This window comes from Pungitius pungitius, chromosome 1, assembly GCF_949316345.1.
Source record: "Pungitius pungitius chromosome 1, fPunPun2.1, whole genome shotgun sequence".
Lineage (NCBI taxonomy): Eukaryota > Metazoa > Chordata > Actinopteri > Perciformes > Gasterosteidae > Pungitius > Pungitius pungitius.
Window position 1 is genome coordinate 1,975,322 of NC_084900.1, and position 15,725 is coordinate 1,991,046.

The 15,725-nt window shown below is 52.0% G+C and overlaps 2 protein-coding genes across 4 annotated transcripts; both read right to left on the bottom strand.

Moving 5' to 3' along the window:
- Positions 1-202: 202 nt before the first annotated feature.
- Positions 203-8,913, bottom strand: supt16h (SPT16 homolog, facilitates chromatin remodeling subunit). Of its 2 annotated transcripts, XM_062559387.1 has the most exons (25): positions 8,657-8,913; positions 8,261-8,513; positions 7,126-7,218; positions 6,695-6,865; positions 6,386-6,538; positions 6,113-6,259; positions 5,716-5,867; positions 5,432-5,604; positions 5,225-5,312; positions 5,066-5,139; positions 4,883-4,995; positions 4,721-4,786; positions 3,920-4,018; positions 3,434-3,549; positions 3,153-3,306; positions 2,944-3,071; positions 2,603-2,865; positions 2,380-2,498; positions 2,056-2,294; positions 1,886-1,961; positions 1,632-1,801; positions 1,405-1,534; positions 1,169-1,295; positions 1,021-1,098; positions 203-943 (listed from the first exon to the last, which is right to left on the bottom strand). In XM_062559387.1, the coding sequence occupies exons 2-25, from the start codon at positions 8,324-8,326 to the stop codon at positions 804-806; spliced, it is 3,135 nt and encodes a 1,044-aa protein (XP_062415371.1). In that variant the 5' UTR covers positions 8,327-8,513; positions 8,657-8,913; the 3' UTR covers positions 203-803. The 2 variants fall into 2 exon arrangements, with proteins under 2 accessions (XP_062415371.1, XP_037335750.2); XM_037479853.2 differs by having other exon boundaries at positions 8,261-8,913.
- A 307-nt stretch (positions 8,914-9,220) lies between these two features.
- tox4b (TOX high mobility group box family member 4 b) lies at positions 9,221-15,617 on the bottom strand. Of its 2 annotated transcripts, none has more exons than XM_037479895.2 (9): positions 15,496-15,617; positions 13,172-13,240; positions 12,484-12,771; positions 12,122-12,382; positions 11,687-12,007; positions 11,513-11,593; positions 10,710-11,357; positions 10,465-10,628; positions 9,221-10,200 (listed from the first exon to the last, which is right to left on the bottom strand). In XM_037479895.2, the coding sequence occupies exons 1-9, from the start codon at positions 15,499-15,501 to the stop codon at positions 10,143-10,145; spliced, it is 1,896 nt and encodes a 631-aa protein (XP_037335792.2). In that variant the 5' UTR covers positions 15,502-15,617; the 3' UTR covers positions 9,221-10,142. The 2 variants fall into 2 exon arrangements, with proteins under 2 accessions (XP_037335792.2, XP_037335791.2); XM_037479894.2 differs by lacking the exon at positions 15,496-15,617 and adding an exon at positions 13,446-14,252.
- Positions 15,618-15,725: the final 108 nt, after the last annotated feature.

A 15,725-nucleotide genomic window follows, 5' to 3' on the forward strand; every position in this document is an offset into this window, starting at 1 on the left:
AGTTTAACACCCGGTGACATGGACACAAGGTTAGTATCTGTTTAAGATTATAAAATAATGTTTTCGGTTATTACATTTTTTCTGTTCTGTGTAAGATGCTAATTCGTATTAAATTATGAACACTTGTGTGCCAACATATGATGCTACTTTACAATTAAGGATGACACGCTGCAGCTCTCAGGACAAAACATTCAAAACAAACTTAAGTTCCTTTTAATTTTATTACAAAAACAACATTCTCAGAATCAACAGTACAACAAACCTACTCAGAATTAACAAAAAGATCAGAGGACGAGGGAGGCGGTGTGTGTGTGTGTCCGTGCATGTGTGTGTGACAGTTTACACCCCATTTAAAGAAAAGAAATCAGAAGATGTATCTGCCCCCCCCTCAATAAGAGAATATGTTCAATCTTATTACTACAACGGAACAAACACTGAGGAAAAGACGAGGGGACGTGAAACAAAGACAACGAGGTGTAAAGTCTCAGTTTTTATACAAAAACAGAATATTTTAAGTTTTTTTTTTCCCATCAGAAACTTTTCTCTCAAAAGAACAAAAAAACCCAACAATGCTCGCAATAAAAATCCATTTAAACACACGCACACACACACACACACAACCCTGATGGATGGAGAAGGAAGGGGTGGGTGGGGGGGGCTATTGATTGCAGTGTGTGTGACTGTCCGGCTGGAGGGGGGGGGGGGGTTGTTGTTTTCTTCAGTATACAAGTCAGAAGAGCCATTTTGGGGCGAGGGAGGGGTCGACTAGGTTTGGCAGTACGCGTGTGTGTGTGTGTGTGTGTTTAGGAGCGTCTCTTCTTCTTGCTGGGCGCGCTGCTGGGGGCTGAAGGGCGGACCTTCCTCTTCTTGCTGCTGTTGTTGTTGTTGTTGGCGGCGGGGGCCGCGGTGGTGTCGTCCTCCACGTACTGGCTCTCCCTGTCAGCTGCAAGGAGAGAAAACACATGATACACCATTAGCCACTGGGGGGGGGGGGGACTTGTTTCGGTTTTCATCACAAACCTCTCCTGGCCTCCTCCTCCAGCTCGTCCCAGTCCTTGCCGCTCTCCTCCTCGCTGCCCTCCGACTCGCCGCTGTAATCTACAGAAAAGGAGCAGGAGTGAGAATCACCTCCTTTAAGCCTCAGCGGCCAAACAAAAAGGAGCCTCACTCGAGTCCTCCGTGTCCGAGTCGTAGTCCTCGTCGCTGTCCTCCTCCTCCTGCTCCTCTTCATCTGCAGACGGGTTGAAGGTCTCGTCCTCCATTTCCGACTCGGAGTCTTCCTCCGCGCCGCTCCCCTGGGGAGGAAGAGGAGGAGAATCAACCATCGGCACACGTCACCGACGGCTCTCGCAGGAAGGAACTACAGGAGGCACGGACCCCCCCCCCCCCCCCCGCTGAACGCACCTCGCTCTCCGGGTCCAAGAAGGACCAGCCGCCCTGCTCGAAGAAGCCCTCCGGGTCGTCGACGATGGTCTTCATGATCTTGGTCCAGTTGAGGGACTGGACGCCCTCCGTGTACTTGATGTCACACGAGCTGAGGGGGGGGGGGGGGGGGAGGAGGAGGAGAGTTGAACACACAGTCGAGGAGACGCAGGTGACCATTAAATCCGAGTTTGTGTGTTAAAACCCACTTGAGCCACTCCTTGATGGGGTCGAGGGAGTTGACGGGCACGGCGTTGATCATGGTGACCTTCTTGTTGTAGTCCTTGTAGACGATGACCACGTCGAAGTTCTTCAGGTGGAACTGCACGCGCTCAAAGTGGACCAGCTCCACCTCGTCCAGAGTCACCACGAACGGCGGCTGGGCGCCAAGAAACAAAGAAGAAGAAGAATGAATAGAGGCAGATGTTTGGAGCGGGGGGGGGGGGGGGGGGGCGCCGCTCACCCATTCGGTGGTGTTCACCAGGGAGCCGGACGTGGGCTGCAGCAGGCAGGTGCTCCTGTAGGGGGCGCCCTGGAACCTGTAAACAACAACAACAACGAGAGGCCGCCGGCTTTAGCGCTCCGCTTGCGCCCCGCGTTGCGCAACACCGGCATCCGGCCGGGTCCACTCACCCGAGGTCTCTGAACGGAACCTCGAACTCCAGCTGCTCCTTGGTCAGCGTCTCCACCTTCTCGATGAAGTTCTTGAAGGCCGACTTGAGCTTGTGCCTCATCTCCCGCTCCATCTGCTCGGCGTACAGGTCGTCCCGGTCGTGCATGTGCTGGTGCTTGCCGAGGTCGGTGGTGATCTCGCCGACCTCCGTGTAGAACTGGACGTCCGTGTGGCGCCGCTTGCCGAACATGATGGCGTTCTGGGGAAGAAAAATACAAATAAACCTCCTGAAAGCCGAACTTCACCGCGCGACCTTCTTCCACCAGAACCTCTCCTGCAGCTACCTTGAGGTGGAAGTGGAGCACGATGATCATCTCGCCGTCGCACGGCTGGAAGATGGCGTGTTTGATGTTGTTGTAGAGGATGTCCACCTTGTCGCCGCGGACCGACGTGAAGCGGAAACCTGTGAGGGGGGGGGGGGGGGGGGGGGGAAAGGGAAAAGGTTCCAATGAAAACCGTGTGGAGCTCTGAGCATCACTTCCCCCCCCGAGAGGCGCCGCGTCCCACCGTTGGTGTGCGCCTCCAGGGAGCCCTGCATCCTCTTCTGGGCGATGTTGGGCCGGATGTAGAGGTCCTTGAGCTTGGGGTTGCTGCGGTTCAGGTTGATGACCAGCGAGTCCTGCTTGACGATGCCCTCCTTCTCCTTCTCCTCCGCCTCCCGCGTCTTGTAGCGCTTCTGCACCTCCTTGATGATGCGGAAGGCGTTCTGCAGGTTGGTGGAGGGCACCGACGGGTCGCCGGGGGTCTTGAGGTTGGAGGCCCGGTACGTGCTGAGGAGGAGGAGGAGGAGCGTGACGCGAGGGAGGGACAGATGTTCTGCTGACACTCGGCGGGCGGCTCGGACTCACATTTCTTTGACGAAGGTGGCGTCGGGGTTGGGGAAGATGTTTCCCTCCTGGCGCCCTAGGGAGCTGCCGGGCACGTAGAAGTTGATCCTCAGGTAGGTGTAGTCGCCCTCTACCGACATACTGATGTTCTACAAAACAACGGCAGAAGGAAACCATGAGGGAACGCCACCGGGGGAACCAGGCGGCGAGGGAGGCAGCGCCGGCATTACCTTGATGGTGGCGATGTGGAACGGCGTGGCGATGCCAAACACGGGCATGACGACCGTCTCGTACTTCTTATCGATGAAGATCTTCATTTCTCGGATGTCCTTCTCTCGCGGCATCTGAGACACATTCTTATAGGACACGTTGGATTTTCTGGCCCTGGAGGAGACGACGATGATGATGATGATGATGATGATGATGAAGAAGAAACAGGAACTCATCAACAAATGATGACATCATGGTAAAATGACCCCTTTCCCCCCTCAATGATGAACCTTCCACTCACTTCTGAATCTGCTGCTCTCCTTGCCGCTCCGTCAGGCGCCGCTTGGCCTCTTCGTTCAGATGATTGGCCAGCTCCTTCTGGTGGGCCCGCCTCTTCTCCTCCGCCGTCAGCTCGTTCTGAGGCAGGACGGACACAAATGAGCCATCGCACACACACAGCAGAGCCCACCCATTAACTTGTATACGGGAGAGGATGGGGGGGGAGGAAAACAACACATGCAGAATGCGGACATGTGTAACACGGCTTTGGATGGTCAAAAATAATAAAAAAACGCACATAAAAGAAAAAAAGGCGCTAAGTTTCTCCCGATCGTTAAGCGGATTCTTACAAAAGAAGCCGATGGAGAAGGAAACATTGAGTACTTACCTTCCCGAGTAGCTGGTAGAGCACAAAAACATTCACACTCTTAGTTACCAACACGTTCAAGGTGCCAAATAAACAAAAAACAAACCGCGTATCCGACCGCTAAGGCCCCCGCACGCTTACTCTGGTTCTGTCCGCCAGCAGGGCGGCGCTGCGGGCGCCCTTCCCCAGCAGCTCCTCCGCGTCGTCCCCGTCCTCCTCCTCGTCGTCCTCGTCGTCGTTCTGAGGAGAAAAGGACGGACGAAGGCTTTAAGACGCAGAGACGCTCGTTCCTTTGCATTAGAATCCCTGTACGTTTCAAAGTAAAAGCCCGGGTATCCATCATGTAACCAGGCTTTTATTGTGTGACATTATACAAACCGTTACTGCAGAAGAGAATCGAGCGAGTGCTTTAAAGCAGTGGTTCTCATCTGGTTCTGGCTCCAGGACCCAGCCCCCCCCCCCCTTAATGACAAGCTGCGACCCAAATCCAGGAACATTCTCAACTTCTCAAATTTATTCAAAATCAAGTTCATAAGTTGAATTTTATGTTTAATTATCCTAAAAACCCAAAGTCTCCCCCATATCAGAATGGTTTGACCCAACCTGTCACACGCTGCTGAAAACTTGGGACGAGCTGCATTAAAAAAGACCCTTCAAAATAAAATCACAGGATGAATTTTTTTGTGATTTTTTTTTTTTTAGTCTCGCGACACATTAAAAACGGGTCCAGGACCCACTAGGAGAATCACTGCTTTAAATGGAACTGCTGCCATCTTGTGGTGTTTGTTATAGTGGTGTAAAGTTATAACGCTTTAGAAGAGTAACGACATGTAGATATTGTTAAAATGAGTAAATGTGAATCTACAGCAAAGCGAAAACACCTGTTCAATAGGAGACACGTTTCCTGTTTAGTTGGATAAAAGTTATAAAAATAGAAAGTACCTTCAGGAAGATCCCCACGTTCTTTATCTTTTTCTTCACAGGTGTGAGTATCGTCGCTGCGTCTTCCTGCAGCACAAAACAACGCCACAGGTCATTTCTGTGACTCGCCATTGGTCGCGAGGTCACGGCGTCGCCGCGGCGACCGCGGGAAGCCGATCTCACCTCATTGATCTGTATCGTGTCGCCGACGAACAGGGCGTACTTCTTCTGCTCGTCCTTCTTGGCCTCTTTATTGACGAGGTCAGCGAAGCCCAAGCTGATGCTCAGCACCATGCCTGAAGGAGACGCTCAGTGAGGAAAGTCTCTCATCGGAGGACAAAGCAAAGCCGAATGTGCCCAACTCACCTTTTTTAAGTTTGTACTGGTTTTTAACGTTCAGCACCAAGGAGCCTTCCCTGAACTCAATTCCCATCGCAAAGCTTCAACGAAAGAAAAAAAACACAAAAAGCTGAGACGTGTGTGTAAAGATGGACAGATAAAAAATAAAAAAGAAGCTGCATCTACCCGAGGTTTTTGGTCAGCTTTGATACGAGGTCCGACTTCTCCTTCACGTAATCCTGAACGGCGTTGTAGGCGTCGCTGATTTTCACACCTGCAAAAAAGAAACTTTTATAAAACATCACAATATGTGTGCGTGTATACATAGAAAAAAGGTTTCAACTGTTACTAGTACTCAAATGTCCCACGCTCTCGGCATGCCCGTGAACCCACCGTGTTTGAGATGTTTCAGCAGCTCCTCTTCCACCTGCAGCAGGAAGTTGTAGTTGTCCTGCATCTCCTGGGGGGGGTCCACCATGAGGGTGCGCACCAGGTTGGAGCAGTACGACTTGTAGCGGATCCCCATAGCGCACGTGATGGCACCGAAGTGCATGTGGTTCTTGTCGCTGCAGGAGAAAAGGGGGGGTTTCTCCTTTTTTTAAAAAGCATTTCCCACCATGATGATGAGGACGAGCGATCGGCTGCGTTTCCGTGAGCCGTCGGTGACGTGAAGCTACCTGACGACGCTGAACTTCAGGCTGTAGTTGCCGCCGCTCTGGATGATGGGGGGGTAACACATCTCCACCGTGGAAGGATCCGCACCCCCCAGGTACTTCTTCTCCTCGATGGCCTTCTCCACCGACTCGGCCAGTTTACTGTGGCGCACTTTCTGTTTTAGGAGGGGGGGGGGGGGGGGGGGGGCGCACAAGACGGGAGTAAAGCTTCTTATTGTTTGCCCCACAATGACATTCTGGACATCTTTTTAAAGTGCGAGTTGTTCTAAAAGTGAACCCCCCCCCCCGGGTTAAAAACACAGGTCGCTCTCTAGGAATAGTCCAGGAAAACTTGACCCCCCCCCCGCCCCCCCTAAAATAAATCCATCAGTCCAAGGAAAGCCCTGTTCCTCCTCCTCACCTCATCTGCATCGACGATCTCCATGACGCGCTCCTTGAAGAACTTTGAGTAAACCTCGCTGGTGATGGCGGCGGCCTTCTTCATCAGCGCCAGCTCGCCGTCCTCCTTCACCGCCATCGTGTACGCGACCACAGCGCTGATGTCCACCTGCAGGCCGGGGGGAGGGGGGGGGCAACGACCACAAGCTCAAAGAACAAGTCACACAAAAGCGCAACTTGCAGCAGCGCAACTTGCAGCAGCGCAACTTGCAGCAGCGCTTTGGCGGCGTCGTACCTTCTCCAGCCCCTCGGCGGTGATGGTGTCGTTCCAGCTCTTCATGTAGTCTCCGGGGAACTTGTCTTTGCTGAAGAAGCCCACCGTCTTGCCCTGCTTGCTGCCTCTGATCGCCTCGATCATCTTGTCAAAGTTGGCCTTGTTGCTTTCATTCTGAGGGACCCGAACGGCAACGTGTAAGAATCTCAACACCAGAGTCGCCCCAAAACAGCCTCATATTTTCAAAAAGTAACGTGCAGATAGTTGTACGAGACACAGAGACAGAGTGTGCGTATTCGGCCATTACCTCCGAGTCGTTACGCAGGTTACCTTTTCTCTGGTGAGCAGGGTGATGGGCGGCACGCCGTTGGCGTTCTCGTTGCCTTTAGTGATAGCAACCTGTTTGAGGAAATCCACCTTCTTCTTGCTGGCGAGGAAAATAATTTTGGTGTCGCAAAAGACCATGATGGTGTCCGTCAACTCGTAGCCAAACAGCCACGTCTGAGGGGGAACAGAAGGAGGCGGTAAAGGGGGTGGGGGGGGGGGGGAAAGCGCAAAAGCTGAGAAAGGATGGAGGCAAAAGGTGCCGGTGCAGCTTCCTCAAAAGGCTCCTTAAGATAATGTCATCATAACGTGTGCAAAATAACTGTTTTCGGAATAGTGCCTGGAAAATGACTATTACGTTTACTTTTTAAACTGATGAGCAGAATTCATAACAGTGCTGCCCTTCGATGCCTATGGAGCCCTCAGTGTGCTCTTACCTGTATGGCCGTGGATTTGGCGTACACAATTTCTTCGTCCACTCCCACGGACACCACGATGGCGTCAACTTTACCGAACTCATCTTCTCCTTTCTGGGAGAAAAACAAACACAAAGAAGGATGCAAGCATACATTATTTAATGTCGTGCACGACGAGGAGGACATGGATTTTGAAGATGATACTAGCGGGGTTCCTCTTTCCTCCCGGGGGATTTATCTCTGGTAGACAAAGAGTGCCGGTTTTAGTGGTTACATGGATCACCCTGCACAGTGCAGCCAGGTGGCTAGCTAGGTTAGCATCAGTGAAAAGTAGGTTTCTCACAGACGGGACTCGATCAGCAACATCAGCACCTGATGATACAGCAGAGAGAGATACTTCCAGCCCGAGGATGATGCTGTTAAATGTTTAAGCGTTCCGTAATGGACCCATTTACATAATCGGGCTGCAGTAATCGAGTGGAAGCTAAACCAAAGCACGTTACAATGCGTGCAGTAGCTTGAGCACACGCCGTAAGGTCACGTTACACACTCATAAACATGTAGGAATTTTAAAGAAAGTCCTTCCCCGAGGCTGCAGGCGTTCTGCACATGTCACCGAGACGACGGCGTTACTCATGCTAATTAGCCGGCTAACGTTAGCCCGTGGCTAACGTCAGGAAGGCAAAACTGTCATTTAAACACAACGCGCGGGCGCCCGGCGGAGAAATGTCACGCACGGCTACGAGGTGGGCTTCGTGTCCGCGGTCACCGCAACGCGGCGCACCAATCGGACCGCACGCGTTCATTTTAGCGGCTCGGCGAGTGAGTTAGCGCGGTGGCAAACTTACAAGCTAGCACGCCAAGCTAACGTGGTGAAAATCAAGAGTGTGCTAACGTAAGTTAGCTTGCGCGTTACGGTGGGACGCCGCGGTAGGGACGGGCAAAGCGGGTACCACCGTGCTAACCGCGGCCCGGGGGGGGGGGGGAACGTTAACACCCGAAACAGACAACGGTCAACTCGCTTGCCCCTAAAAAAAAAAAACCCGCGGCTAACTTAGCCGTCGGTAACGTTGTGCTCCACCGGACACTTCCCCACGTTAAAGTCAACCGAGCGAACAACGGCGCCGCGCGGCTTTAGCTCATTTTTTTTGTTTACCTTCCAGTTGCCGTAAAATCTCTTGATCCGTCGGTAGTAGGCTTCCTTGTCCAGGTTTACCGCCATGGCGAGTCCTCCGTGGCAAACTCCAGCTCCCGGCTTCGCTTCTCAGCAGGCCGGAAGAAGAGGGTGATGATGATGATGATGATGAGCGCCCACTAACAATAACGCACTTTCCTTCCACGCCTGACGAGATCCACGAGCCGCTAGCAGTCCCACGGTGCTGCTGCTTCCCGGATATCACCACGGAGGCCTTTAGTAACGATGCAAGGAGTCAAGAAAGAAAAGAAGAAGAAAAGCCACTCCAAAAAATAAAAAAAAACCTCAAGCAAGTCACTCGGTTAAAATGATTAATAATTAAAATGTAATGTAATTTTGGCTTTGAGTCAGACTCACAACGCACAAACCAATCGGTTATAATTAAGTCCTGGGTCCCTCCTCCTTTCCTTTCTCCGGTGCCTCCTTCGCCTCTCCCTCCCCCCCTCCGCCTCTCCACATCGCAGCTTTTGCAATTAACTAACTAATGCAAACACAAACAATGGCGCCGAGCTCAAGCTCCTGCTGCGACTCTTAATAAAACATCATAAAAAAAAACACGGTTTAAACTTCTGGTGAGTTCTCGTCCTGCTGGTTTTGGCCGCTTTGTTGATCCAGTGTTGTCGGTTCGGTGAAGCGTTGGGACGTTGCGCGCAGCAGCGCCCCCTGCCTCGTGTTGACCACGCTGCGTTTTCCCGCCATGACGGGTTTTCCCGCCACCGTCATCAAACTCTTCTCTTGGCGTTAATCTCGCGAGAGAAACTGCAGCGTTCAGGTCCCACGCGTGCAAGATCTTTTTTCTTTTTTGGGGGGGGGACAACTTTCCATTAAAAGTTTATTTTTTCATTTCCGGCCTTTTCTTTCTAAACTGCATATTTCTGTTCCATATTAATTACAGAAACAATGTTTCCTAAATTCAAAAGTAAATAGTATACAATGTTTTCACCAAATGTATATTATAGATAAAATATTTTATTTTTCACCATTAAAAACATTTCCAGGATACAATTAACCAGACCAGTTCATTGTAATATTTCAACTGACTTGAGAACTTTTTGTATTTGTTGGAAGCAACCAGTTTGTTTATTATGCAACATACCTTAAAACAACAATAAATTAAACAGCTGTGATAAAGCTTTTTGTATATTAATCTCTTCCCAGTTAGAGTAGTGTTTTTCAGAGCTGGTCTGTTTATTTTCAACACTTTTTCCGACACAAAATTCAACCACAAGTAATCCCCCCCCCATGAGAGAAAATACGCACCACATGTTTAAAAAGCTCTCCTTTGATCTGTCAGCTGAACCGTAGCACAGGTTTACAAAGTGTGAATTTAAACCTCCTGCATGGCGCTAGACACGTTTCACCTTTGAGTTTCGGCTGCGATGGTTTGTGCTTTGTCCAGAAGTCGCTCATTTGTTAGTTAGATCTTCAGAGGAGACACCGACAGACTTAAACGCTTCGCAGATCTCCTGATGGATCCATCCTCCATGCGACGGTGAAAGGAAGAACACAACGTGACGTGGAATTTTTTTGAAATTAATAAAAAAAAAAAAAAACTCAATGATTCCCCTGCCTGCACAGACAAAACAATCAAAAACACGCCTGTATAAAATGTTCTTTTCTATCAAGCCCATATTTCAGATTCACAACAGAAGGTCGATTGGAAGCTTCTTCTCTCTGCTTTGTTTATATCATTCATCCGTCTTCCCGGTCCCCAGTGACACAGTTGTTCAGTTGATGTTATTTTCTTTCCTGCCGCAGAGTCGTTTGTGTTGATCAGAGACAAAAAAAAAAAACCCTTGAGTGATTTTCAAGTACTTTCCTTCGCCCCCCCCGTCCTCGTCCCTTATGTGACGGTGGTGGAGTTCTGCCCTCGGATGGCGCACCACGCCATGAACACATCTCTGTGGAGGAGACGCCGTAAAACAACGAGGTTATTTACAATGTACTCCGACAGGATGTGCCCAAATAACTGCTGCTGCTTGATTGACAGTATCCACGTTCTGATCGGGATACACTAGTGTTCCAGGTGATTCTAACATACAGGTGTATTCCACGTTAATGTCACTGTGCTTCATTACATTGTTGATAAATTGTGAAAAATTGAAGGCAATTTAATTTAAAATAATTGAAGGGTTGAAAATGATTAAATTAGAAAGCCCCCCCACCTGCAGTGTGTGGCGACACACTCGTTGCTGCAGTACTCCATGTCCCAGTCCTGGCTCTCCACCGCCGGCCTCGTGCAGCCGGCTCGGACGCAGATGTTGCGGCCCCCGGCACCGGCGCCGGGGGCCGCGCTCGGCACGGCGGCGACGTTCACCTCGACCTCCATCTGGGAGACAAGACGTGGATTTAAAGTCGTAGGTTCGAAACCCGCCCTCTGCAGAGGTACGCGTCCGATTCCCCGCCTTACCCCTTCCTCCGCCTCCTCCGCCGCCGCCTCCTCCTCCTCCTCTGCGTCGGCCGCCCGCCCCACCTCCATGGCGGACGCCGCGGCGGCCGGCGTCACGATGACCGCCGCTCTCGGGTCCTTCTGCCGCGACGACGCAACCACCTTGATCTGCAGCGGCGGGGGAGCCGCGACAGCGCCGCCCCCGGCTCCGCCGCCGCCCCCCCGCGGTTTGGCCTGCAGAGGGGGCGGGGCCTGGGCGTGCACCATCTGCTGCAGCCGCGGCGGGAGGGAGGTGCTCTGCATCTGCTGCAGCGGCGGCGGCTGGCGCGGCGAGGAGGCGGCGTTGATCGCCGTGACCGTCACGGCGCCGGAGGGAAGCTGCGTCTGCTTGATGATGATCTTGGCGACGGTGGGCGGGTTGGGCGGGGCGGGGGCCGGAGGTTGGGGTTTGGTGGCGCCGGTCCGCGAGCGCGTGGTGACCTGCGGGAGGTCCAGGATGATGTTGGAGGTGCAGATGTTGGTGATGGTGTTCTCCTCCGGGTTGTATTGCTGCGACCTGGTGGAGCGAGCGGCGAAGGCGGATGCGGAGGCCATGGCGGCGGCGGCGGCTGCGGCCGAAGGTGGGGGCGACGGAGGCGACGGGGAGGTGTCCATGACCTCGATGGGGACCTAAAGAGAGGACGGTTGGACACACAAAGACATTTATTAAAAGGGATGTAGATTATGTTTAGAGAGTTTAATTCATTTGACTTAAACTCATCCTCCAAAATGATCCAACCAATCACAAACACCAGAGGATTAAGACCCGCCTACACGCCGCTCACCTGAGAACTGCGTCCGGCTCTGTACTCCGCCAGCGCCTTCAGGTACTCCTTCTTAGCCGCCTCGTTTTTCCTCTTGTAGACCTGCAGACAATAAAAAAAATAAAAAAATATCAGGATTTGCGGCTCTGACGCGACCACGAGCCCGTTTCCACCCGGCTGGGTTCCTCTCGGTACCTGCTTCTGCTCCTCCCCCAGGCTGTCCCACATGGACGCCACGATCTTCGACACCTCTCCAAACGTGGCGTTGGGGTTCTGCCCCTTAATGGCGGCCTGCGTGTCCCTGAAGAACAGAGCGTAGGCCGACACGGGCTTCTGGGGCTCGTTGGGGTCTTTCGCCTTCCTCCCCTTCTTCGCCCCCCCGGCGGCTCCTTTCCGCCGCGCGGCGGGGGAGGCCCCGGAGGTGGCGGCGGCGAGATGGGACTCGGAGAGGGAGGGGTCGAGGGAGATGACGCCGGGGGAGACGGCGAGGGACACCGGGGACTCCACCAGGACGCTCTGAATGAACAAAAGCAGGAAGATCTGAATGTTCTGAGGAGTCTTTGTTTTTTTTTCATTTTCCACGAATTCAACGGTTAAAACGACACCAATTCCGTCATTTTACAAACTCACCCTCCTGAAGTCGTCCATGTCGTCGTCCTGCAGCGAGCTGGTGGGCGACGCCGTGGCCGACAGCGGGTTGTCGGGCGACTCGGGCCGCTGCAGCATGGCCCCGCCCCCCAGGCCCAGCCCCAGCTGGGCGCTGAGCTCCGACTGGTCGATGGTGGTCAGCTGGCTGGACCCCAGCAGGCCCTGGCTCATGTCCCCCAGCGGGACGTCGATGGTCACCGGGGACGAGCCGCTGAACTGGGAGCCCATCGGGTGGCCGAGATCCTGCGGAGGGGGGGAGGAGGAGGGGGGGGGGGCAACACGACAGAGTGAGCGCGTTTTGACCCGCCGCTCCGATGAGCGGGCGCCGCGGAGTCGCTCCTCACCATTCCCAGCGACGAGCCCAGCAGGGCGCCGCCCCCCGACTGGGCGATGGCGCCCAGGCTCAGGTGCTCCAGCCCCTGCGAGGGCGGGTTGACGAAGGTGGAGGCGAAGGACGGGTCGTCCCCTTCCACCACGGCGTTGCCGGGCGCCACCCTGTCGCCGGAGGGGCCCGCCTCCGACAGCTCGCCGAAGTGGGACACCACGTCGGACACGGTGAGGGCCGAGTCCGGGTCCAGCGAGATGGGAGGTATCTCGAACTCCTCATCGCCGAGGCTGGGGGTGTGGAAGGTCTGGGGGGGGGGGGGGGGGGGTAACACACATCTTTTACTGTGTACTGGTGGTATTCACCAAGTTATACAGGGAGCCTGTTTTGTACAACAATAGAGAGCTGTAAGAAATCATGAAATGCAATATTGAGAATTGTTGTTTTGTTAAACACCCTTTTTCAAATAAAATATTGTTTTGTGTGAGAGAAAGAAAAAAAAACACTAATCAATGATAATATGAAGCTTTAGACGTTTAATTTGGGATTCAAATGAAGTATTAAGTGCCCAATTCAAGGGCGACACGTTAGGCTCTGTGACTTTTACGCATCACAGCGATGAATAATAATAATAACAATAATAATAGAAAAGGCTGTCGGGAGGAGGATGCTCGACCAGCTGTGTGAGTCCAGATGTGAAGGCCTACCTCTGAAGAGGAGAGGAAGGGGTGGCCGGACCCAGAGATGGTCAGGTAGTTGTCGCTGCCTCCGGGGAACTGAAACACGAGATAGAACACAAGATGATTGAACATTATGCCGTGAACACCGGGCCGGAAGCAGCAGCAACAACCAAAACCAACAATAACCCAAACCGGGCCACGCGGAGGTGCGTTCGGGGCACACATTAGCGCGTCGGAATTAGCAGCACCGCGTCCGTTGGCGTGCGATGACGTTGCGGCCCATTCATAAGACGGGAGTCACCTTGCTGTCAGTGTCGAATCCGTTGAACGACTGCGGGTCCAAGAACTGCGGGTCCCCGTCGTGCGGCCCGGTTCCGTCCGTTAAGTCCGAATAAAAATTCAGGTCCATATTTTCAGCCGGGGCTCATTTGTTAGCTATAACCCCCCCCCCCCTTCCTCCCTCCCTTTACGATCCAACGAGATGTTGCGCAATTAAACGATATTGTTGCCCCCCCCTCCCTGTCGGTTCACCCCGCGGTGTTTGTGTGAAAAACAAACGTGGGGTAAAAAGGCGTTTAGGGACGGCTCGGAAAAGCCGAAACGGACAAACTAACAAAATGTGGACAGCTTTGGCACAGATGTTGGGCCGGTCTCACCCGACTCACTACGGGAGCATGTGTGCGCGAGCAGACGGGGGCCAGAAATAGCCCCCCCCCCCCCCCCCCCGTCTGCCAACCGCTTAGCCACCAAGGAGGGAGGGAGGGAGAGAGAGGGGGGAGGGCGGACGTGGCTGTCGGCAGTCTTTTCTCGCTCTACCCGTGCTAACGCGGTTTAGCTTCTGCTAGCTTAGACGACCCCCCCTCTGTCTATCTGTCGGTTCCCCTCAAACGTAGGAAACCCGACAGCAGCTGCGGCTACACGTTGTCTTTAAGCTGCTCGGGAGGAAATGAAAAAATACAACACACACACGGACACACAGACACACACACAGAGAGGCGCGCGAGGGTGTCGGTTCCCCGGGTTTTCTGACAGGGGGGAGGAACGCGGAGCGGAATCCGCTTCGTGCGGCGGTGGCTCGGGACCAGGCTGCTCAATCGATCCGGGAAAAACGGATTGTGGAACGGGGAGGGGGGGGGGGGGTTCGACGCCGGATGTCGAATGACAGGAGCTACAAAGTAAATAAAGGGCTATTGTTTTTGTTTTTAGAGGTTTTTTTTAAAATGCACTTTAATACAAGACAAACGTCTGGTGACAAATCACAAGGTGGAGCAGTACGAACGTGTTAATGGGCTGAAGATATTTCCACACAGTGTTATATTTAAAATATTTGGCAACAATGCTGAGATACAATAACCTTCTTTGCACAGTAGCTGTTTTTATTTCAACAAAAGCTTTTGAGCCTTTCTCTCTCTGGCATGTACCTTGAAGGTATCCGTTTTTGCCCAAAAATCCAGATATTCTATGATTGGATTAAACTAATCCCCATTAATTTGGGTGATTTGATTTGACACAAATGTATTCCATCAGGGGGGGTTTTCTACAAAGGACTAAAGTATTAGGTAATAATTCAGAAACCACCGAATTCCCTTTAGATAAATTAGAAACCTACGATTGACATTAGTTTTTTTGGTAGGGGGGGGGGGGGTTATGGTTGTTTGCTTTGGCCTCTTGGTGACACACATTGATCATAAATCAAGATTGATCATCAGTGGAATATATCATTGATATATATGTGTGTGTGTGTTGGACCGTATGTGTAGCTGTTACCATGGTAACAACTAATGGAGGATCCAAAAACCCACAACACGGGTGTCTCAAATATGTTTTGGTCACATGACCAAACCACGATCGATGAATCCTGACTTTATTTTTTACAGCGCCAACGGGAAGCCTTCTGTGTTTAACGGTTTTAATCCATCGACACATTGTGCTTCAATAGATTGTTGTAGCTTCAGCTGTAGCTTCAGCACACAATTACTCCCCCCACAAACTATTCGGTAAAGTCGTGAGCAAAGTGCCGACATGGATGCTACCTTTTAACGTCTTACTTTACCTTATTTTCAAGGGTTTAGTGAAACGGAGGACCATGACTTTTAGATCTGAACGACCGTTACGACTCGCGTCGGTTGTTTCCGAGTAGTGGCTTTAAACACATGACACCAACACCAGGAACAATACGTTTGACTCGACCTTTAAAGATGGCTTTGAATTAGCCGATTTATTAAATGGGACGCAAATCAAACATGTCCGGCTGTTGCCCCCCACAAAATCGTCCGTTACAATTAATCATTACGTATGAAGAGAAAGAGGATTGTTTTATTTAAGTCAAAACTAGTACCGACTACTCTTACCTCCATTCTTACCCCCGAAATCTGAATTATTTTTTGTTTTTATCCAACTTTTGCAAGTGAACTTCGCCGAGAATTGATTTCCTCAAATATCACAACAGGGCACCGGCTTCCTCATTGTACAACTGGAAGTGACGTCATCACGCAAAGACCGACGCGGCACGTTGGTGTTCCAGAATAAAAGGTAGTCGTTTTAATATTATGAATATAAAGTTCAACGTTCAAGATGAGAT